This window comes from Babylonia areolata, chromosome 2 (genome assembly GCF_041734735.1).
Source record: "Babylonia areolata isolate BAREFJ2019XMU chromosome 2, ASM4173473v1, whole genome shotgun sequence".
NCBI classification, from domain to species: Eukaryota; Metazoa; Mollusca; class Gastropoda; order Neogastropoda; family Buccinidae; genus Babylonia; species Babylonia areolata.
The window spans coordinates 54,854,217-54,878,496 of record NC_134877.1 but is presented as its reverse complement, the minus strand read 5'-3'; the positions used below and the strand labels follow the sequence as shown (position 1 = coordinate 54,878,496).

Genomic DNA, 24,280 nt, shown 5'->3' with positions numbered 1-24,280 from the left:
AGACAGAGACAGGGAGAACTCACAACTCACAACTCAAAACGTTTTTCATTCAAGGATTAAGATTTTAGGCATGGCCCATTCTTCCAATCTGTCCTTCCTAATCTACATAAGAGAGATACAGAGAGAGAGAGAGAGAGAGACAGAGAGACAGAGAGAGACAGAGACAGAGAGACAGAGAGACAGAGACAGAGACAGAGAGAGAGGGGGGAGAGAGAGGGAGGGAGGGAGGGAGGTGGGATGCGACGAGGACGGAGAAAACGAAAATGGAAGGGATTTTGGTTTGCTTTTCTTTTTATTTTCTTTTTTTTTGGAGGGGGGCAATACTGTTATGGGGCTGAGTGGGTGAGGTGTTTGATCTGTGTTCCTGTGTTCCCCAGGGATCAGGGTTAGAGCCCCGTTTCAGCATGCTATTGCGCCCTTGGGAAAGGCACATTTATCTGATTTGCTCACTCCATCCAGGTGTGAACAGGTACCCGACATCAGTACCTGGACACAGTGAATACGAATGCACTGCCCAGATGGTTCTAAAAAACGTACGGGACATTTAACCTATCTCCAAAACATTCACGTACCGATGAGGAATTTTGATTTTAAAATAATGAAATACACAATGGTACAAACAAACAAATATATCAATCTTAAGTAACCTGCCTTGAGAGGTTCGTCAACTCTTCCATTGCCTCTACCGCAGGCATAGATAAACACCTTTAGAGATCTTGAGAAGAAGCCAATTTTATTTTTCTCAAAAATCCACAGAGACCAGCTAGTTTCCAAAGGAACTAGCTATACTAGGCTTCCAAAGGCCTTTGTTGGTGGTGATGTAGTATGGGACAAGGCAATCTTCCCTCTTCCCGCTTGACTACAGAGGTGAGCATCATCCCTCCGATGCTCTGACGATCACCAACACAGCTTCCGCATGCTGCAGCCGTTCAGTCTTCGGGACCTGTTGTCTTCTAACGTGTGGACAGCGACCGGGGAGTCGTAAACCCATGGGATGGTGATGATACTGGGCATAGAGTTCGATGGGGGGGAAAAAAATAAACCAAATAAAATGCGGAGACCAGTTAGGCTTTCCAATGCCTTTGTTGTTTCCGAGGTCATGAGGGACAAAGCCATCAGCCCCTCTCCATACCACGATAGAGAAGGATGCGCGATCATCATCTCGCCCGTTATTTGACGATCACTAACGGCTTCCGCATGCCCCCCACGCGGCCATTCACTCTTCGGGACATTTTCCAACATGTGGACAGTGATTCGGGAAGTCATAAACCCACCATTGGGTCGCTGATGATGCTGTGGAAAGTGGGTGGGCGGGAAGGAGGGAAGGGGATCGTTTGCACAACAACAGACCGATGTTTTCTCACCCTCTCCATCTCCACGAGTTACACCACCCACATGACATCACCCTATTCCCGTTCGCCTGCCACCCTCCCTCTCCCCCATCTTTTGATCTGTCTGTTTTTCCCAATGGAATAATAGGCTTAAATAAAAGAATAAAGCATGGGGGAGTGGCAGAGAAGAGTGGAGCGGAGACAGAGACAGAGCGAGTACTTATATGTACCCATACTTAATTCAGATATCTTTTTTTAGTTCAGAATTACTCCCTTGCCACAGCATCGCTGCACGCAAGAACGATTAATAAACAACCACAGACGTCCAAAGAACAAGAGGGAGGAGAAAAAGCAAGCGATCCTACCCAGGCTACCAAAACACCTCCGTTGCTGATGAGGTCATAGGGCACAGGGGCCAACACTGGCTGCACGTGCACCGACAGAACAGAGAGGATCACGCCCATCACCACTTCGGTGCTCTCTCAAGCTGACGGCGTCTCATTGCCACCATTCACTGTATGGGGCCATGTTGTTTTCCAGCACGTGAACTGCGGATTGAGGATGCCATAAATCCATGGGGCGGGGTGTGTATGTGGGGGGGGGGGGGGGGGGTTGACGATAAGGAGAGGAAGGAGGGGGTTTAACAACAGACCATTTCTCACCGTGACCACCTCCACGAACACCATTACCCCACTCCTCACCACTTCACTCAAATCTCCCCGTTTTTTGTTTGTTTGTTTGTATATCGATTCATTTTTTGCCTAACCTTTTTCTGTGCATTAAAAGAATTCGTAGAGATGATATGGGCATATAGAAACCGTGTAGGGACGGGAGGGAGAAACAGAGAGGGGGGGGGGGATACAGGGGTAAAAGATTTACGTACCTATCCGGGTTTTTTTTGTTTGTTTGTTGTTGGGTTGTTTTTTTGGGGGGGGGGGGGGGGGGGGGGGGGGTTGTGTGCTTTTGTGTGTTTTATGGATTTTTTAAGACAACAGTAAGAAAAGAAGTTTAATATTGAGGCAACCTGGAAACTGCACCCTGCACCGCTGCATGCATGAACGAACACCTTCAGACATCTAGAGGATAAAAACGAACAAAGCTTGAGGGATAATCATGGCTGTCTCTTGGCGTAGCGAGGCAGGGTGATGCGATGTGCTGTCATCGGTGAACATCATCAGTGAACATCGTCGGTGGACATGCATGCGGCGGCTTCATAGTCTGAGGCATACTTGTCGTTCGCATGTCGGGGATGGAGCACCAGCAGGCAGTGCCGAGGCAGACAGCTGCTCTGTGTCCCCGATCTCCAGCAAGGTGTAAGGTGCTGGTATGACGGCAGTCAGCCTCGAATATCCAGACTGAATTGTTCATCAGTCTCAAACTGCGAAGGCAAAGGAAGATTTGCCCATTTTGAGGTTGGCCTTGAGGTTATCTTTGCACCTCTTCTCTGGGCGTCCCTCGCTGCGTGATGAGGTCGATGGGCATAAGGTCAGGACCCAGCCGCACATGCTTGACAGAGAGGACAGCGTCCATCACCACCTCGCGCTCTCTCTGAAGCTGAAGACTTCCAGCGTGTCTGCCTGTTAACTGTAATTTCCAATAAAGTGTATATAAGGACGGAAATCGGTGGGTGTTGGAGGGGGAGGGAGAGATGGGGAGGCTGGGGAGTGATAAGAAACATGGAAAGTAGGAAATGGGGTCAGAGGGAGTTGGGTATGCTGACGATTTCTGTCATCGTGGTCCAGTCACTTCCTACACTCTTCCTTCTCTCTCTCTCTCTCTCTCTCTCTCTCTCTCTCTCTCTCTCTCTCTCTTTATTCAAATTCCCTTTCATGAGGGGCCTTGGCCTAATATGAGTAAACCATCTGAATCTGAGTTTGAGTCTGTACGTCTGTCTCATCTTGCAACAGCACTCCCGCCGCCACCATCTCTCTCTCTCTCTCTCTCTCTCTCTCGCTCTCTCTCTCTCTCTCTCTTTATTCAAATTCCCTTTCATGAGGGGCCTTGGCCTAATATGAGTAAACCATCTGAATCTGAGTTTGAGTCTGTACGTCTGTCTCATCTTGCAACAGCACTCCCACCGCCACCATCTCTCTCTCTCTCTCTCTCTCTCTCTTTATTCAAATTCCCTTTCATGAGGGGCCTTGGCCTAATATGAGTAAACCATCTGAATCTGAGTTGGAGTCTGTACGTCTGTCTTATCTTGCAACAGCACTCCCACCACCACCATCTCTCTCTCTCTCTCTCTCTCTCTAATGTCAAGGAAGGACGCTTGTGCGTTCATCGTATCTTTATGCGTGAGCACGCGCGTGACTGCTGGAATGTCCCTTCAAGAACTTCAGTGGTGACAGCTGGTGCTCGTGAGAGTTCCCTCTGTGCATTTAGCCGTAGATTGGGTTCGTACCAGTGGTACCAAGTGTCAAAGAGAGAGAGAGACAGAGATAGACAGGACGGTAAGACAGACAGAGAGACAGAGACAGAGGGACAAACAAAAAGATAGAGAGACGGACAGAGAGAGACTGATATACCATATATATATATATATATATATATATATATATATATATATATATATATATCGAGAGAGAGACAGACAGACAGTCGGACAGAGAATGAAAGAAGGAAGGAAGGCAGGAAGGAAGGAAGGAATCAATGAATCAATAAATAAATAAATATAAAACCAGCACAAACACTAACAACCATTGAAACACGACATCTAGAGGATGTTACCGCAGTTAAAAGGTGCATGTGGTAGATTTAACGAAAACGAGAGACAGACACAGACAAGCAGACAGGCACACACACAGAGGAACGGGTAAACATGAACGTAAATTTCATGTGACCACAGCTTTAAAAGCTCATTAGAAAGAGGGCAGCTGAGAGAGAACGCAGAACTCCAACTGAATTCAAGGATCAAAGAAAGAGAGAGAGAGAGACAGACAGACAGACAGACAGAAAGCGAAACTTTGAAATCGAAACCTTTTATTGGGGGAAAAGAAATAAGCAGTTATTGGCCTGGTTTTGGTCTCTTTATCCTTTCCTCGTTAAGGAAATCTATGAATTAATCAAGGGAATGCAAAAAACAACAAAATCAAAAAGTAAAAAAAAGAAAAAGGGTTAAAAAAAAAGAGAGTAAATACACACAATCGCGTTGCAACAATAACAACAATAATGATAAGATCAAACCGAACAAATTAAATTGCATATAGAACACAGATAGATAGATAGATAGACAGATAGGTAGATAGAGCCATACACACAGACAGACAGAGAAAGAAGAAAAAATGAAAATGAAAAATTAAAAGAGAGAGACAGAGATAGGGAGACAGAGAAGGAAGAAAGAATAAAAATGAAAGAATGAAGAGAGAGAGAGAGAGAGAGAGAGAGAGAGAGGCAGACAGAGATTGACGGTTGGCCGAGTGCTGGGCAAGACGTGGAGGGGAAATGCGTGAAACGCTCAGACAGGACAGAGTGATGGAGGAAAGAGGAGCAGGGAGACACACACACACACACACACACACACACACGCGAGCACGCACGCACGCACGCACCACACGCACACACACACACACACACACGCACGCACTCACGCACGCACACACACACACGCACGCATACACACACGCGTTCACGTATGCACGCACACACATACGCGCGAAGCACGCACGCACGAACGCACACACACACACACACACACACACACACACACACACACACACACAAACAAACACACTCTGATGAATAAACAGACAGACACGTGGAGATAATTACAGAGGAACACAGACACACAGATACAAAAAAAAAAAAAAACAGTGTCAGAAGACTGATCCATATTCGCTACACCACATCAAAATATGGAAGAAGAAGAAGAAGAAGAAAATAACGGTGCAGATGCCCGACCTTCACATAAACCCAACGCGCTGGTCAGGCCATCATAATATCAATCGATCGATATAATAATAATTATAATAATTATTATTATTATTATTATTATTATTATTATTATTATTATTATCATATCAATAACAATAATGGACATTTATATAGCGCATTTCTCCAGAAATACTGCTCAAAGCGCTTTACATTTCATTCCCCACTCCCCACCTCCCCATCAATACTCCGCTCCAACCCCCACCCCCACCCGCTCACACAAACGGAAGCTCGTGAAAAACTCACGCAACTGAACGTTGGAAACTACCCATCCACCTATGACGCCCTCCAGAAAACCGCATCCCTGCAACACGCACCCAGGCACACGAACGCACGGACACCTCCCCCCCCCCCCGCCCCCCCCCCCCCCCCCCCCCCCACACACACACACACACACGGCAAACAGCCTCTCCTCAACAAAACATGCACCCAAAACCAGATCACACTAAGATTAGAAAAAAAAAACCCAAAAAAACAATGATCAAGAACAAAGAAAAACGAATGAAAAATGAATAAATAAAACTGCTGTTACTGCTGTTGTTGGAAAAGGTGTGTTTTCAGGGCAGACTTTAGAGATTTCAGCGAGGCAGGATGACGCAATTTCTTTTTGGTAATTTGTTCCACAATGATGGAGCCTAGAATGAAAAAGATCTCTGACCCTGTTGCTTCTTTTTAACAACAGGGAGTTTTAAAAGCCTGGTATCAGAAGCAGAACGAAGGTGACGAGTTTGGAATGTACACTTCAAGGAGGTCAGAGAGGTAGTGAGGGCCAGAGCTTGAGAGGGCAGAAAACGTTCAGAGCAGAAAGCTTGTATTCGATTCGTTTTAAAACTGGTAGCCAGTGAAGAGAGTGGAAGAGAGGAGTAACGTGTTCAAATTTGGAGGATCATGTGTCTACCGCTCAACCAAGCAACCAACCAACTAATCGATCAGTCACTAATCCCAAACTCACCAGACGCGGCCTCCTCTTCCCTCCTCATTGGGGCAGACGACTTCTTGTCCACCCCATCGTCATCTTCATCGTCACCACCACTGTCATCGTCGCCAGGTGGGGAAACGTCAAAGGGCTCATCACCACCTTCCATCGCCGCTCTTTCCGCGATCGGCTCCTCACCGTCATCACCATCGTCGTCGTCGTCGTCGTCGTCGCTCTTTTTCTCAACATCGCCATCGGTGAGTGCGGCAGCAGCCAGTGTGGCAAGGGGGTCGTGCTCCGCTGGGGGGTTTCCTTCAGGATCTGTGGGCAGATTGACACGGGGATGTATGGTTCCAGCGTAATTTATTCTATATTATTGTTATCACATTTCCATTTATCTACTATTATCAACAAAATGAATGAAACAAAAAAAGAAAGAAAAGAAGAAAAGATACCGTGGAGGAACGACTCACTGCCGCTTAGGGGGTTTCCTTCAGAATCTGTTCGCAAATGTCAAGGGGATGTATGTACCAAGCGTAACTGATTCTACATATAATCATATTTCCATTTATCATCAACAAAAAAACAAATGGAAAAGAAAAGTAAGAAAAGATAAAGTTGAGGACTGACTGACTGCCATTCCCAAGATATCTGATGATCAGGGAAGGAAACTCTGGGAAAACACACATCCAAACAGATGTCTCACTACCGTTCAATATTTCTCAGACAATGTGCACCTGCATAGAACACACACACACACACACACACACACACACACACACACACACTGAACCCAGACTAATGAAACTTTTCTTAGCGTTGTATCAGTGACAAAAACCGAGAGGACGGTCGGCATTTACAAAGTTTGAATGGGGATGGATTAAAAAAATAAAAATAAATATATATATATATATATATATATATATATATATAAGTAACAATGTCGACTGTCCTTGGCAAAACTTCAATTCGTGCAGAAAGAACTGAAACAAATTGAATTCCAACAAATTACTCTTTGCAATGTAACGCAAGCCCTTAGCCAGCAAAGACACAATGGAAGGCGACATTCAAAACAGAACCTGTTTGGTAATAAGAGCAGTAAAAACCAGACTGGGTCAGCGTTTAGACATATTGTTTACCCCTTCAAACGAAGCGCTGAACTCAGGTAAAGGCTAAAAACGGCAGAGATCGAAAGACGTTCGTGACAGAAAAGACATGGCCATGAAGACGATGATGCTTTTCGTCTTGATAAGGGAAACTAAACCTTCTTTCACCTTTGACTGTCTTTGAAAAATGATTCCGATTTACCAGAAAAATGCGCCCGTGTTCCCATAACAACCACCATTCACGGTTTGGGATTTTCTTTCATTTGGTACGCTTAACTTTACCGTTTGAAAGCAGGCACTCTCTTCAGCCGTTATTTCGTTCTGATTGGAGGCTTTCAGTTTCAACCAAAAAAAAACCCAACCAAAATCAGCCATTGTTTTCATCTCTCGATTGTATTGATGTGTATAGGGTTTTCAAGCTTCAATTTATCAAACGAACTGCTTCTTTTAGTAATTTGCATACTCTAATTCAAACGTTTAAGCCAATTAAAAGCAGTCCTTACTTTTTCAAGCGTTCCCGTTTCAGATTTTTTTTTTTTGGTAAAGGTTTCCGGGTTTTCGATGTCAGCAAAGAAACACTTATTCATTTTCGGTTTTCTTGTTTGGCTGTCTAATCATAAGCAGTGAGAAATGACCCTTTCTTTCTCAAAGCCCTGGTGGATCACACACACACACACACACACACACACACACACACACACTTCACATGCAAATGATATATCGCAACAACATCCTCCACCTTCCCCGTTCGCCCTTCTCTGAGCAACTTTGTTCTCTCTCTCTCTCTCGCGCGCGCGCGCGCGCGCGTGTGTGTGTGTGTGTGTGTGTGTGTGTCTAGGAAGGTGGTCACTCCCCAGTGGTGTTTTGAGAACTTGCCATTCACAGTATGGATTTATATCAGTCGACACCAAAGAAATGTCTATTGAAGAATTTTTTTGATCTGCCCGATCAGCGATTCTTGTTATTGAACCATCATTTAATATAGTTAAGTTAGAATGAACTATGGTATTCGCTAGATATTCATTGTTGGTTGTGAATTCGCAATTTTTGTCCGACCACAAGGCATGGTGCGCATTAAAATCCCCTAGAATTATCCAGCTATGGGATAAATCTAAATCCATTAACCAGTCAGCTTCACCTCTTGAAACTCCATCAGGGTAGTAACAGTTAACTACAATTAATGTTTTATCTAAGACAGAAAGCTCTATAGTTGAAGAATACAAACGTTTGTCTATACTATAACATGGTGGTTTTCTAGCTTTATATATGATTGAATCTGAAATATAGGTTGCAACTTTAACTTTTCCTTTGCGCTCTGTTTCATCAATAACTGGAGGGTAGAAGTAACCCTCTAACTTAGGGAGATTGCTTTTATAACAATTGAGGGACTGGAGGGCAATTATATGATAGTTGTGATCTTGCAGAAAATGGATCAGATAGTCAAAATTACATTTACTTCTACAGTTCCATTGCAAAAAGCGAAATAGGCCTGCGCCACACCCATCATCATTACATCCTGCTGTCTGCATAAGTGAATAGATACATATAATAAAGAGTATCTGTCTAATGTACTTCAGGAAAAGAAAAAATAAAGACACATTTACCTTACATACAATCATTTGGAATTCACACGGCAATTTGACAATATTGATTTCAGTTCAGAGATGGAGGACGTCATGACGCCCGTTATGGTTTTCATGATGCTGACAAACTGATAAGAAAGGTTTTCCAAAAACGTGATTATACTTCCAAGTACAAAATCAGAAGGATCGGAAATTGCAGACGCTGGTGAGATTGATTCTTTTCTCTGATTGGAGTTGGTCTTCACAAATGTTGGTTGACGTGTATTGACAGGGGTTTTGCAGGATGGTGTTGATTGTTCTGAACAGCTTGATGTTTGATCAGATGCATACTGCTGTGAGCTGATATGTTTCCGTAATGGTGTTGACTGTTCTGAACAGCTAGATGATTTGCCAGATTTGTTATTTTCTTGTGTGTTGTCAGTTCTATCTTCCAATGTAAACCTGTCCTTGTCTGTCTTGTCTGTCTCCAACGGGTGTTTGGACCCATGTAGTAATTTTCCATGCACGTTCTTGGCAGTTACAGTTGGCGGGATATCCCTGACTGGAGATTTAGTGATGCCATTTCTTAGTGCTAATGCATATGACTTTGGATTATTAGTGGTAGGTTTAATTTTTCCTCGCCCGCTAGAGACCGGCTGTCTGCGTCTTGGTTCACTGACTGTGCCCGGGCTAGAGCGATGGCTTCAACATATGGCATATGACTGGATGATTTTATTTTACCGGCAAGTACTCTAATTTTATACTCGGGGCAGCCAGGGAAAGAAGCTGCATGATTCCCTTGACAATTCACACATTTTTTGGAATGCGCACAGGTGTGAGCATCATGGCCAGGGAGACCACATCTTCCGCATACTTGTTTGGCTCGGCACGCATTTTTGGTGTGTCCCAAACGGTTGCAGCGGGTGCATCGAAATACCTGTGGGACGTAGGATTTCACCGCGAATGACTGATACCCTAATGAGATTTGCTTCGGAAGACTGCGTGTCAAAAAGGTAATCTTAACGGCGCGCGATTCGCTTCCATCCTTATTTTTTAGTCTTTTCATAGATTTAACATTTGTAAATTCTCTTTGAAGTTCTAAGAGATTGGTTTCCAGGGGGATTGGTTTTATCACCCCTTCAGTAAAAACCTCCGGAACTGAACATTTGATAGTTATGCCAGCCAAACTTTCACATTTTAGAAGTGATTTTTGCTGATCAGCAGAAGTACAACCGATCAGCCACTTACCCGATGACAGCTGTTTTTGACCGAGGATGGGACCAATAGTGTTGTTCCATAATTTTTTACTGAGGATTCCAATACCACTCAGTGTGGCCGATCCCTTTTTTGTGTCCTCCAAAAGGACTGGAAATTGAAACGAAACAGAAGTTTCATTTGACACTGTAGGCCAGGATGACGGCGTGGTCTCCCTGTCACAAGACATATCCTCTGATTTGGACGAACAAGGTGGGGACGATGGAGATGATGACGATGATGAGTTGGACATAGATACATGTTCATCTCTCTCTTTGAGAATTTCTTCAATGAAAAATGATTTTAACCTGTTTATCAGATGTTTTTTCTTCCCATGTTTGGGGAGATTATTTTCAGATAGTAGTTTCTTCAATTGAGAAACTTTGGTCTGATTTAAAAGATCTGGGTTTTCCAGGAATGCATTGAAGGTTGTGACGTTTGACATCACTGCATCATGTATTAAAAACAAACAAGCAAAATGAATGGATGAATAGATAAATGATATTAATAATAATAAACAAAGTAAAAGGTAAAACTGCAATAGTCCACACTGTCACAAATATCGATACCTAACTTTGTTGAATGTTAGAATTATATTCTGAAACTAAATTTGGTGACAGGAAAGCTAGCTTATTATAGTAAATTTAGAAACCTACTTATATTCACCGAAAATAAATCTAATATATCCTCAACATGTCAGTCTTCTCTTCAACATACACAGGCACACCAATACATCACGTCTGTAAAATTAACAGATTCAAATGTTAAATGTTCAGGCTCCGGCTGCCCCAAGTCGGTAGCAAGGTCGGCGACGTTTAATTTAGTGAATGTTGTCACATTTTAAAATGTTATGGGGACCGTTTGTGAAAAAGTACCAAGGAAAACGTGTGTCGACAACTAGACCTGCGGAGTGATAGATCTGTCTGTTTATGTATTGGCGCGTGTGGAGAATCGACGCTGACGGGGGCATCCGACAATTCCGAGAGATGACGTTGCAAACTATGTGTCACAGTCCTCCCTGTTTGTCCTCCCTCCGGAATCAGCCGCGAGCCCTCAATGAGACCGACACGTTGTGCTGGACTTGGCTCAAGCACCCGCCTGGAATCGTCAACACATAATTAAAGATAATATGGGGTTGAAATATAATGAAAAGAAAGCAAACTGGGATCTGTTTGGTAATATGCTGGCTTATTACTCTGCTGATTTAAATTTCAACACTGATGTTACATCACAAGAAGATTTAGAAATTTGTTATCGGTCTCTAAGGAATGTTATTCTGAAGGCTGCTGATGGTTCAATTCCAAAAGTAAAGTATATAGCCAATCCAAAACGGTCTGGTAATCCTTGGTGGAACAGCTCATGTGAAATAGCAGTCAAAAAGAAAACAGAGGCTTTCAAAAACTGGCATAGGTATCGAAAAATCGAATCCAAAGAAAGAGTATCAGAACTGCACAACAAGTATAAACAGGCTAATAGTTTTAGTAATAAAACAGTGGCTGCTGCCAAAAAGATGTACTACACAAATCTGATTAACGACTGTACTAGCAACCCAACTGCCTCTTCAAAACTGTGGGGAGAAATAAAGCAAATAAAGGGTGTCTATAATCTTCCTGATCCTCCTTTGTATGAAAATGATATGGTGTATAAAACTAGGGAAGAGAAAGCCGAGTTATTTGCGGATACATTCGCAAAAATGAGTCAGACAGAATACTTGCCATCCTATGAGCAAAAGAGAAGGAAACAGTTTGAAGATATGAACTGCCCCTGTGAAATGGATAAGAATGATAGCAGTGCATCTTACATTAATGCAGACCTAACGCTGGGGGATCTATACCGTGCTCTCAATGCTGTTAAGTCAGGGAAAGTTGCGACAGGCTCAGATCCAATATCGTACAATATGATCAGACATTTTCCAAATATCTTTTTAAAAAGAGTGTTAGTTTTTTTTCAGATTTGCTGGAATTCTGGTATCCTTCCAACTGATTGGAAGAAAGCAACCATAGTACCTATTCACAAACAAGGAAAACCTAAATCTAGCCCTTCCAGTTACCGACCTGTTTCGTTAACTCCCCATCTTGGGAAGGTTTTTGAAAGAATTTTGAAAACTAGATTAGAACACTTTCTGGAGAAGAAAGGAATTTTACCTACTTTCCAGGCTGGTTTTAGAAGAGGTAGGGGTGTTACTGATCATGTCGTCCATCTAACTTCTCATGTTAAGAAGGCACTCGCAAAGCGTCACTCCACGGTCGCAACTTTCTTTGATATTCATAGAGCCTATGACTCTGTGTGGCACTATAAATTGATTCATAAAGCAAATACAGTAGGGTTGGGAGGTCGATTTCTAAAATTTCTTAAGTCATTCTTATCCCAGAGGACATTCCAGGTGAGATTAGGGGGTATATTATCCAGATCAAGGTCCGTCAATATGGGTGTTCCCCAGGGAAGTGTGATTTCTCCCACTCTGTTTTCACTAATGCTTTATGATATGAAAAATATCAACACAAATGGTGCTACATTAGTAGCTTATGCAGATGACATAGCTCTCTGGAAGAATGTAAACTGTAATATTACAAAAAATACATCAAAACGAAATAAAATTATTAAGCATTTTCAAGATGCCATCGACAACATTGTGGAATATATGAAGGAAAGTGGTTTTCTCCTGTCTGCTGAAAAGACTGTTTTCGTCATATTTACTAAAAAGTTGATTGAATTTGAAGGTAGGGATGCTATTAAAATACAGGTAAATGACACTATCATATATCCGAATAAACAGGTGAAATTTCTCGGTGTTATCTTCCATTATAAACTTTTTTGGACTAAGCATATAAACTACCTTATTGTGAAAGCGAGGAAGAAAATCGCTCTATTACGTGTGCTTTCTGGAATCCCTGTTATAAATTGTGGCAATAATCTGATCAATGCTGCAATGGGACTAGTCCGCTCAATTATATCATATGGTCAGGAAATCTATTTCACTGCTTCAAACTCTGATCTTCATAAACTGACAAGTATTGATTCCTTAGCTTTTAAGATTGCACTTGGGTTACCGCGATGGGCTTCAATCGACAAAACATACAAAGAAGCTGGTGTTTTGCCATTACCTGAACACAGGAAATTATGTGCCTGTAACTACATGGTAAGGGCTAGAGCTGTTCCAAATTCGGTTGTCTCTGAAATTGATGAAGAAACGTACATCTGTAGAGAAATTCGTAACAAAGCTGTATACACGTCCTTGTTCGATTTTACTAAGTCAGTCTTTGAGAGTTGCAGTCTGCCTCTTTCCCAGATTGCGAAAATTCCGAATTGTTTTCATCCGCCTTGGCTGACTGAGCAAGCAAATATTATTTTTACATATGGACAATTAAAAAAGAGTGACAGTCCACTCATTATTGCCTCTCGGGCCAAAGAACTAATTCATACACGTTTCAAATATTACCTCCGTGTTTTCACAGATGGATCAATTAGTAGTAACTCTGAAGTTGGAGCCGCTTTTGTAATCCCCGAGCTTAACATTAAAAAGAGATTCCACTTAACTAAAGGTTGTTCAATTTTTACTGCTGAATTGTTTGCAATTCTGATGGCTTTCACCTTTTTTAGTGATATGCCTCTTGTGCCTGCAAAAATCCTTATACTGTCTGATTCAAAATCAGCATTGATGGCTTTAAATAATCAATCTTCATCTGAACGAGCAGATATTATGTACGAAATTTTGTATTTAATCCACCAGTTAATTATGCGAGGCTCCGACATTTCACTCTTGTGGGTTCCTGGACATTCTAATCTTCGTGGCAACGAAATGGCCGATTTTTGTGCCAAGGAAGCGGCATCGAACAATTCAGATTCTATCACTCACAATATTCCTATTTCTGTTTCTGAAGCTTGTACTATTCTCTCAACATATATCTGGAATTTCAGACAGAAACAGTTCTTAGAAAACTCAAAAAAGAAGCTTTGGTGGGATCTCTCTCTTCCAACAAGAAAAGGCACGAACCCCCCAGGATCAATTTCCACAAGAAACTTGACACACAGGCTAAGAACTAATGCATGGTTATGCAGATTTTTGAAACCGTCACCACTATGTATTTGTGGTAAGACCCTTGACATCCCACATTTTTTGCTCGAATGTCCAGATACACATTTACATTTCAAACCCCTTCATGATATGATTACAGCCTTTAATCTTCCATTAGTCATGTCCAGCGTTTTTCACCCTAGCAAAGAAAATGGTTGGTCTCTGACAAAAACCGCAGTTGACCTAATTAAAAGCCATCCAATTGGTCGGTTTTTCTAATTTGTTTCATCCCCTTTCTGTTGCAGAGGTTCCCCTCTGTTTTATTTAATCCAAAGTAGTGTTTCGTTTTGGGTGATAGCGTCAGATTTACTTGTAGAGCAAAGTTCCCATTATTCTAATTAGTGGAACTGTTCGACCCTAACAGGTAATATGTCGTCTTGATTACATTACGAAACCTTAATTTGATGAGAAAGAGTGAGAGACAGTGTGAATATGTGTGTGTGTGTGTGTGTGTGTGTGTGTGTGTGTGTGTGTGTGTGTGTGTGTGTGTGTGTGTGTGTGTGTGTGTGTGTGTGTGTGTGTGTGTGTGAGTGGGCAGGGGAATGAGGTAGGGGAATTATAATGGGCATTTGTGTGCATGCATGGATGTATGTAGAGAGAGGGTGGGGGAGAAACGTATGTATGTGCGCGCGTTAGAATATTTTTTGGAGATAATGATATTAATGAAATTTGGTACCTTGACTTGTTAAATGTTTTTTTTTTTTTTTTTTTTTTTTTTTTTTTTTTTTTTTTGTTTTGTTTTGTTTTTTTGTTTTTGTTTTGTTTTTTAAATCATACCTTCCTCAAATCAGAATTTTCCTTGTGTTGCTCAGTTAATATTTTATTCAAATGGTTGCGAAAATGTCAGTACAACAAACAGTTAATCTGACAATAAATGGTTTCAGTCAGTCAGTGTGTGTGTCTGCGTGTGCCTCTGTGTGTGTCTCTGTCTTGTCTGTCTGTATGTCAGTGTGTGTGTGTGTGTGTGTGTGTGTGTGTGTGTGTGTGTGTGTGTGTGTGTGTGTGTGTTTCTGTCTGTGTACGCGTGTCTGTGTCTGTATATGTGCGTCTGTATATACGTCTGCCTGTCTGTGTGCAGTGAGGAGAACAGTTCATACTAACCCTCAGCCGTTTACCCCCACCCCCACCCCTCCGCCCACAACCGCTTCTCCCACCCTTTCCTTTTTTTTGTCGCAGGTCAAGTTTCCCTACTTTCAACCAATCGAATCCCTCCTTTACCTTCAGTGCCGCCCAGCTCCTCCACGTCAGCGCGCATAGCGCCCCCCTGCAGTTTCAGCAGGGAGATCATGGCCTCGATGATCTCTGACAGTCGCTTCTGCTGCTCCAGTGGCAGCTGGTCTGGCTCCACAGACCCTGTGACAAACACAGAAGTGTAGGTAACGACAGCAACAACAATACTACTACTACTACTACTACGACTAACAATAATAATGATAATGATGATTGACTGACTGACTGATATAGATACTCATTTAGCACCTATCCTGGCCAGAGACCAAGCTCAAAAAGCGCTTTTCAAACACATTTGCACAATAATGACGATGATGAAAATGATTGTGCTGATTGTGCTGCTGCTGCTACTGCTGCTCCTGCTGCTGCTGTTGTTGATGATGATGATGATGAAGATGAAACCTACATACATTTAAGAAGAGGAGACACTGTATACCGAGATGAGTACAAGGCGTGGTGAGGGGTTTTAAGGAGTTTTGGGTGCTACGTTGAAAAGAGGAGTTGTTGTTTGTTTAGGCCAGATTGGAAAGAGCTGATTTTCAGATTTGACGAAGAGAAAGAGGAAGTTCATTTCAATTGAAAGGTCTAATGACAGAAAGAGTAGCGGCGGCCGTCAGTGGAGTGTGTTGAATCTGGGAACGCAGGAAACAAACTGTCTCTGAAGCAGCTGAGCTTAAGAGTGCGATATGGGGTTGTTTGTAGAAGTGAAGACAGTCATAGAAATCATTATGAAAGGGCAGATTTGTTGGAATATATTCATAACAAAAAAGTCATAGACACAATATATTAATCCTACTGTCCATTCTTCTGTCTAACCAAGGTATTGTGCAGCATATCCGTGAATAAGGAAGTTTGGCGATAACGGAGGAAGGTGGCAGTATGGTTAAAACGCTCAGCTGCCAATATAGAGAGTCTGAGAGGGTGTGGGTTCAAATCCCGCTCTCGCCCTTTCTCCCAGGTTTGACTGGAAAATCAATCTGAGCGACTAGTCAATCGGATGAGACGATAAACCGAGGTCCCGTCTGCAGAACGCACTTGGCGCACTGGAAAAGAACCCATGGTAACGAGAGTGTTGTCCTCTGGCAAAATTCTGTGTAAAAAAAATCCACTCTGATAGGTACACAAAATTAATATATAAGCAAGCACTCAAGACCTGACTAAGCGCATTGGGTTATGCTGCTGGTCAGGCATCTGCCTAGCAGATGTGGTGTAGCGTATATGGATTTTGTCCGAACGCAGTGACGCCGCCTTGAGTAACTGAAACTGAAACTGTGACAACAGATCTAAGTGAAAATCGGACTTCTGTCCGCCGACGGACGGCACAAGTTGCCACGGTAGAGAGCCACTTTTTTTTTCTTTTTTTTTCTGCAGGTACATTTCTTCTACCATCAAAGTGGCTTTCTCTAACATAACAGATTTGTTGCCAGGGACAACCCTTTTCTTGCCGTGGGCTCTTTTACGAACGCTAACCGCATGCTGCACAACAACAACAACAACAACGAAAAACCACGTTGATTTATCATCTCATAGGAAAGGCTAGCACCTAGACCACTACTCGAGGTATAGAGGAGGAGAAAGAGGGATGGTAAAAATCCCGGTCTATATGATAAAAGAAACTGCACCTGTGGACACTTCTCAAGTTCCAGTTGGGGGATAAAGTATTATAATATTAATAATTACTTTAAAAACAAATCCCGGTCCGGATGTGGAATTCAAACTCGTGAACGCTCGCTTCTTAATCGGGCGCAATGCCACTGGGCTACCGCTGGGTTTGTTTCTCTGTGGCTCTGATCTTCTTCACCTGCATGGAGGCTGATGGTGTGTGTGTATTGTGTTGTGTGTGTGTGTGTGTGTGTGTGTGTGTGTGTGTGTGTGTGTGTGTGTGTGTGTGTTTATGTGTGTGTGTGTGTGTGTGTGTGTGTTGTGTGTGTGTGTGTGTGTGTGTGTGTGTGTTGTGTGTGTGTGTGTGTGTGTGTGTGTGTGTGTTGTGTTGTGTGTGTGTGTGTGTGTGGTGTGCTGTGTGTGTGTGTGTGTGTGTGTGTGTGTGTGTGTGTGTGTGAGTGTCTATGTGTGTGCGTGTGTGTTGTGTGAGTGAGTGAGTGAGTGAGTGTGTGTGTGTGTGTGTTGTGTGTGTATGTGTTGTGTTGTGTGTGTGTGTGTGTGTGTGTGTGTGTGTGTGTGTGTGTGTGTGTGGTGTCTGTGTGTGTGCCCGTGTGTCTGCGTGTGTCTTAATGTGTCTGTGAGCGTCTGTTAGAAAGACAGAGATAGAGGGGCGGAAGGGTAGGAAGGGGAGGGGAGGGGGGGCACGTGAGCGAAGAAACTTTCCAGGGGAACTTTCCATGAAGGTGGCGGCACCATAAAAAAAAAACAGTAGGCGAATCGGGAATAGGCCAGTCGGACCTGCTCCAACCTGATTGATGTTCCTGATTCTGGAATCTGCGATCGACAGGACTCTGGGCACAAACCGGACTGAACTTGTGGACTGCACCCCCATCCCACCTTATCAGCGAATAGCACATCCCTCGGTAACCCAGCTGAACTGCGCCCAACAGCAACCTTCCACAACACGACAGTTTCCATCTACATACTGATGTTGGTCGTCTCGTGAAAGAAGAAGAAGGAAGAAGATGATGATAATGATGATGACGGAGAAGAAGAAGAAGAAGAAGAAGAAGATGATGATGATGATGATGATGAAAATGAAGAAGAAGATGATGATGATGATGATGATGATGATGATGACGAAGAAGAAGAAGAAGAAGAAGAAGAAGAAGAAGAACCAATTGGAAGCACAGCAACGGCGCAGTCGTGTGCCTTCGTCTTACTCACAACAGCAACAGTTGTCATTCTCTTGTTAGTTTGCGGAACATTTACCTCCCTTTCCCTTCACATTCGTAAACGTGCAAAACAGAATAAAAAAAACAACTATTGTTGGCGCCGCTGCTCTTTTTCCTGATGAGAGAAGTAAACGACTGGCGCCAAAAAATGAAGAATATAATGCTAAAATCACAAACGAGTATAAAAAATCCCAAGTAATAGGTTTGTTTGTTTTTTTACACGTTTTTTTTTCTTTGCTGTCATGTCACAAAGTCTAAAAATAAAATCGCACACACACACACGCAGACACACACAGAGGCACACACACCACAGACACAGACGCAGACGCAGACGCAGATGCACGCACACACACACACACACACACACACACACACACACACACACACACACACTCGGCCACCGAATACCTGGATAGCAGCAGAGGTGGGTTTTTTTTTTCAATTCCACTACCTCTCTGCTCCTGCAATAAACTTCAACTTCCAAAATCCAAGTACATCCCCCATAATGATCCTCCTTATTTATTTCTTTTCACCTGATCCACCCGACACAAAATATAGCCTTACACATCCTCACTCCCTTCCACCCCCACCCCATTCATCCACTACCACCTTCTCTTCGTCATCAATGCACCCCCCTTTTCGGCTTTGATCAATACCTCGGAAATTCCTCCTCTCCATTGCCACTCGCTGCGAGTGAGTCACTTCTTACGGGGGGGGGGGGGGGGGGGGGGGGTCACTCGGTGGACTGCACTTGTTGTTGTCGCCGCATCATGTTCACGTGCGATCAGATCATGTCCTTATAGGGTAAACCAGTGCATTCCGACCATGCCATTTCCTTATAGGGTAAACCAGTGCATTCAGATCATGCCATGTCCTTTCCAGGTAAACCAGTGCATTCTGGCCATGCCATTTCCTTATAGGGTAAACCAGTGCATTCACATCATGCCATGTCCCTACCAGGTAAACCAGTGCATTCACATCATGTCATGTCCTTTCCAGGTAAACCAGTGCATTCCGACCATGCCATTTCCTTATAGGGTAAACCAGTGCATTCACATCATGTCATGTCCTTTCTAGGTAAACCAGTGCATTCACATCATGCCATGTCCCTACCAGGTAAACCAGTGCATTCACATCATGTCATGTCCTTTCCAGGTAAACCAGTGCATTCAGATCATGTCATGTCCTTTCCAGGTAAACCAGTGCATTCAGATCATGTCATGTCCTTTCCAGGTAAACCTGTGCATTCAGATCATGTCATGTCCTTATCAGGTAAACCTGTGCATTCAGATCATGGCATGTCCTTATCAGGTAAACCAGTGCATTCAGATCATGTCATGTCCTTATCAGGTAAACCAGTGCATTCAGATCATGTCATGTCCTTATCAGGTAAACCAGTACATCCAGAGCATGCTATGTCCTTAGCAGGCAAACCAGTGCATTCAGATCATGTAATCTCCTTATCGGGTAAACCAGTGCATTCAGATCATGCCATGTCCTTAGCAGGTAAACCAGTGCATTCAGAGCATGCCATGTCCTTAGCAGGTAAACCAGTGCATTCAGATCATGCTATGTCCTTATCAGGTAAACCAGTGCATTCAGATCATGCTATGTCCTTATCAGGTAAACCAGTGCATTCAGATCATGCTATGTCCTTATCAGGTAAACCAGTGCATTCAGATCATGTTATGTCCTTATCAGGTAAACCAGTGCATTCCGATCCGCAGGGTATTGGTTCTCAAGGTTCAAGGCCAGTGAGCTGACCCAAAAAATAAAATAATGAACGAGTAAATAGAAAAAAAACCCAAGGCGCTTTCCATATGATTGAGAGGGGAAAAAAACAGTCATCAGCTAAAATCATTGACAGTGGAGAAGCCTACAATCCGGAACCAGGTTGCACGGGCTTCCTTCTTATCCTCCGAGTTTCACTTCCAAAATCGAATCAAGCACAGGAATAATAATAATAATAATAATAATAATAATAATAATAATAATAAACGACTTCATCCTGTTGCTTTACTTTCTCGTGTCCCGATCAGGTCAATCAGTGTACTCAGGAGTCCACAGGATATATGCTGCCTCTCTCCAGACTGTGACCAGGCCTTTGGGTTTATGCTCCAATGCCAAGCATCTACTCCCCTTTTGAACTTGTTGCTTTACCTGGGCTGGCTTGCATGAGCGTTCTTAGCAGAGCTAGTTTACCTGCCATTACAAAATGTTCCCAAGTCTAAGAATTAAAGCGGGAACACTGTTTGTTGTACTGTAGGGCGCTCCTCTGCACCATCCAGTAGGACCCTATGCCACAGCATTCTCTACAAGACTGCGGGGCAGTGCATTGTATAGTACATCACAGTGTGTGCTGTGGTGTGCCGTGGTGTGCTATGCTGTGCTCTTATGTGCTGTGCTATTATATGCTGCAGTGCGCTGTGCTGCACTGCGCTGTGCTGTTCTGTATTGTGCTGTTCTGCACTGTGCTGTTCTGTGCTGTGCTGTTCTGTATTGTGCTGTTCTGTGCTGTTCTGCACTGTGCTGTTCTGCACTGTGCTGTGCTGTTCTGTATTGTGCTGTTCCGTGCTGTGCTGTGCTGTGCTGTGCTGTTCTGTGCTATGCTATGCTGTTCTGTGCTGTGCTGTGCTGTGCTGTTCTGTATTATGCTGTTCTGTGCTGTGCTGTGCTGTTCTGTGCTATGCTATGCTGTTCTGTGCTGTGCTGTTCTGTTATATGCTGCATTGTGCTGTTCTGTGCTGTGCTGTTCTGTGCTATGCTGCATTGTGCTGTTCTGTGCTGTGCTGTTCTGTGCTATGCTGCATTGTCCTGTTCTGTGCTGTACTGTGCTGTGCTGTGCTGTGCTGTTCTGTGCTATGCTGCATTGTGCTGTGCTGTGCTGTTCTGTGCTATGCTGCATTGTCCTGTTCTGTGCTGTACTGTGTTGTGCTGTGCTGTGCTGTTCTGTGCTATGCTGCATTGTCCTGTTCTGTGCTGCATTGTGCTGTGCTGTGCTGTGCTGTGCTGTGCTGTGCTGTGCTATGCTGCATTGTCCTGTTCTGTGCTGTACTGTGCTGTGCTGTACTGAGCTGTGCTATGCTGCATTGTGCTGTGCTGTGCTGTACTGTGCTGTGCTGTACTGAGCTGTGCTATGCTGCATTGTCCTGTTCTGTGCTGTACTGTGCTGTGCTGTACTGAGCTGTGCTATGCTGCATTGTGCTGTGCTGTGCTGTACTGTGCTGTGCTGTACTGAGCTGTGCTATGCTGCATTGTGCTGTGCTGTGCTGTACTGTGCTGTGCTGTACTGAGCTGTGCTATGCTGCATTGTGCTGTGCTGTGCTGTACTGTGCTGTGCTGTGCTGTTCTGTGCTATGCTGCATTGTCCTGTTCTGTGCTGTACTGTGCTGTGCTGTACTGAGCTGTGCTATGCTGCATTGTGCTGTGCTGTGCTGTGCTGTGCTGTGCTGTGCTGTTCTGTGCTATGCTGCATTGTCCTGTTCTGTGCTGTGCTGTGCTGTGCTGTGCTGTGCTGTGCTGTGCTGTGCTGCATTGTGCTGTGCTGTGCTGTGCTGAGCTGCGGTGCACCGTGCTGATATGTGGTGTAATGACGTATGCTGTTTTGTGTCGTGTTGTGCCATATTGCACTGTGCTTGTTATGTGCTGTGCTGTGCTGTGCTGTGCTGCTATGTGCTGTATACAGCTGTACTGAACTGTACTGTACTCAACTGTACTGTGCTTTCATGTGCTGTGCTGGGCTGTTTTGTGGTGTACTGAGCTATGCTGTAGTGTGTTATGTTGTGCTGTACTGTTATATGCTGTAGTGTGCTGTGTTGCGCTGTGCTGTGCTGTACCTACTGTGCTGTGCTAAGCTATACTGTGCTGTGCTGTACTTATTATGCTGTGCTGTGCTATGCTGTGCTATGCTGTACCTACTATGCTGCGCTATGCTATGCTGTGCTGTGCTGTACTTACTATGCTGTGCTATGCAATGCTATGCTATGTTGTACTGTGCTGTTATGTGCTGTACTGGACTGTGCTGTTATGTGCTGTAATGAGATGTGTTGCTTTTGTGCTGTGCTGTGCTGTGTTGTACTGCATTGTGCTATTATGTGCTGTACTGAGATGTGTTGTACTCTGATGAGCTGTACTGTGCTGTGCTGAGCTGTGCTGTGCTGTGCTGAGCTGTGCTGAGCTGAGCTGTGCTGTGCTGTGCTGTGCTGTGCTGTGCTGTGTTGTACTGCATTGTGCTATTATGTGCTGTACTGAGATGTGTTGTACTCTGATGAGCTGTACTGTGCTGTGCTGAGCTGTGCTGTGCTGTGCAGTGTGAAGTTGCCCTGTGCTGCTCTGTATTGTGCTCTGCACTACACTCAATGTAACATTGCACTGCAGTGCACGTACAAATGCAACACACTGAAAACAGCATCGCATTACACCGTAAACAGCATTGAATTTACACTGCACTATAAACAGCACCGTGCTATAGCTATCTGTAACAAAATAAAGAGCACTGAATTACACTGCGAATGGCATCGCGTTACACTGAAAACAGCATTTCATAACACTGTAAACAGCACTGAACTACACTGCGACTAGAATCGCTGTACGCTGAAAAACAGCATTCCATAACACTATAAACACCACTGAATTACACTACGACTAGCATCGCGTTACACTGTAAAACAGCATTCAATAACACCAAATACGGCACTAAACTACACACTACGAATCGCATCGCGTTACACTGTAAAACAGCATTCCGTTACACCATAAACAGCACTGAACTACACACTACGAATCGCATCGCGTTACACTGTAAAACAGCAATCCGTTATACCATAAACAGCACTGAACTACACACTACGAATCGCATCGCGTTACACTGTAAAACAGCATTCCGTTACACCATAAACAGCACTGAACTACACACTACGAATCGCATCGCGTTACACTGTAAAACAGCATTCCGTTACACCATAAACAGCACTGAACTACACACTACGAATCGCATCGCGTTTACACTGTAAAACAGCAATCCGTTATACCATAAACAGCACTGAACTACACAATACGAATCGCATCGCGTTACACTGTAAAACAGCATTCCGTTACACCATAAACAGCACTGAACTACACTACGATTCGCATCGCGTTACACTGTAAAACAGCATTCCGTTACACCATAAACAGCACTGAACTACACTACGATTCGCATCGCGTTACACTGTAAAACAGCAATCCGTTATACCATAAACAGCACTGAACTACACACTACGAATCGCATCGCGTTACACTGTAAAACAGCATTCCGTTACACCATAAACAGCACTGAACTACACACTACGAATCGCATCGCGTTACACTGTAAAACAGCATTCCGTTACACCATAAACAGCACTGAACTACACTACGAATCGCATCGCGTTACACTGTAAAACAGCATTCCGTTACACGCACTGAACTACACACTACGAATCGCATCGCGTTACACCGTAAAACAGCATTCCGTTACACCATAAACAGCACTGAACTACACTACGAATCGCATCGCGTTACACTGTAAAACAGCATTCCGTTACACCATAAACAGCACTGAACTACAGACTACGAATCGCATCGCGTTACACTGTAAAACAGCATTAACTTTCGCTGCATCGCACTGTGTTGTATTCCTACCGGTGGTTTATGTCGCGAAGTTTTCTTTGGGTTTTCTGGTTTTGTTTTTTGAAGTTGTTTTGTTGTTTGGGTTTGTTTGTTTTTTTTCAGGTGTGGGGGCGGGGGGGGGGCACGGGGGGAGGATGGGGGTAGTGGCTGGGGGCGAGGGGGGAGGGGGATTGGGGGAGGGACGGGGGAGGGGTGGATAGGGGGGGGGGAAGAAACGGAATATCGTACTCCCTGGGAGAACACGATGCCAAAAGTTCAGCAACCGATTTCTGATCCACCATCCCACCCCACCCCACCTCACCAACCCACCCACTCACCCCCCCACCACCCCTCACCCGCACAACCCACCACGACCCAACCCCTCAACCCACCCGCAGTGCGTGTGGGGGGTTT

General features: G+C 43.9%; 1 protein-coding gene across 1 annotated transcript in view; it reads right to left on the bottom strand.

Annotated features, from left to right (window-relative positions):
- The window catches only part of LOC143275304 (uncharacterized), a 641,085-nt gene that overhangs the window by 453,662 nt on the left and 163,143 nt on the right, over positions 1-24,280 (bottom strand). The window contains exons 5-6 of the mRNA XM_076579305.1: positions 15,390-15,524; positions 6,211-6,495 (exon numbers count right to left, since the gene is read on the bottom strand). Of these exons, the coding sequence (XP_076435420.1) occupies positions 6,211-6,495; positions 15,390-15,524 (420 nt within the window). The remainder of the gene's footprint in view (positions 1-6,210; positions 6,496-15,389; positions 15,525-24,280) is intronic.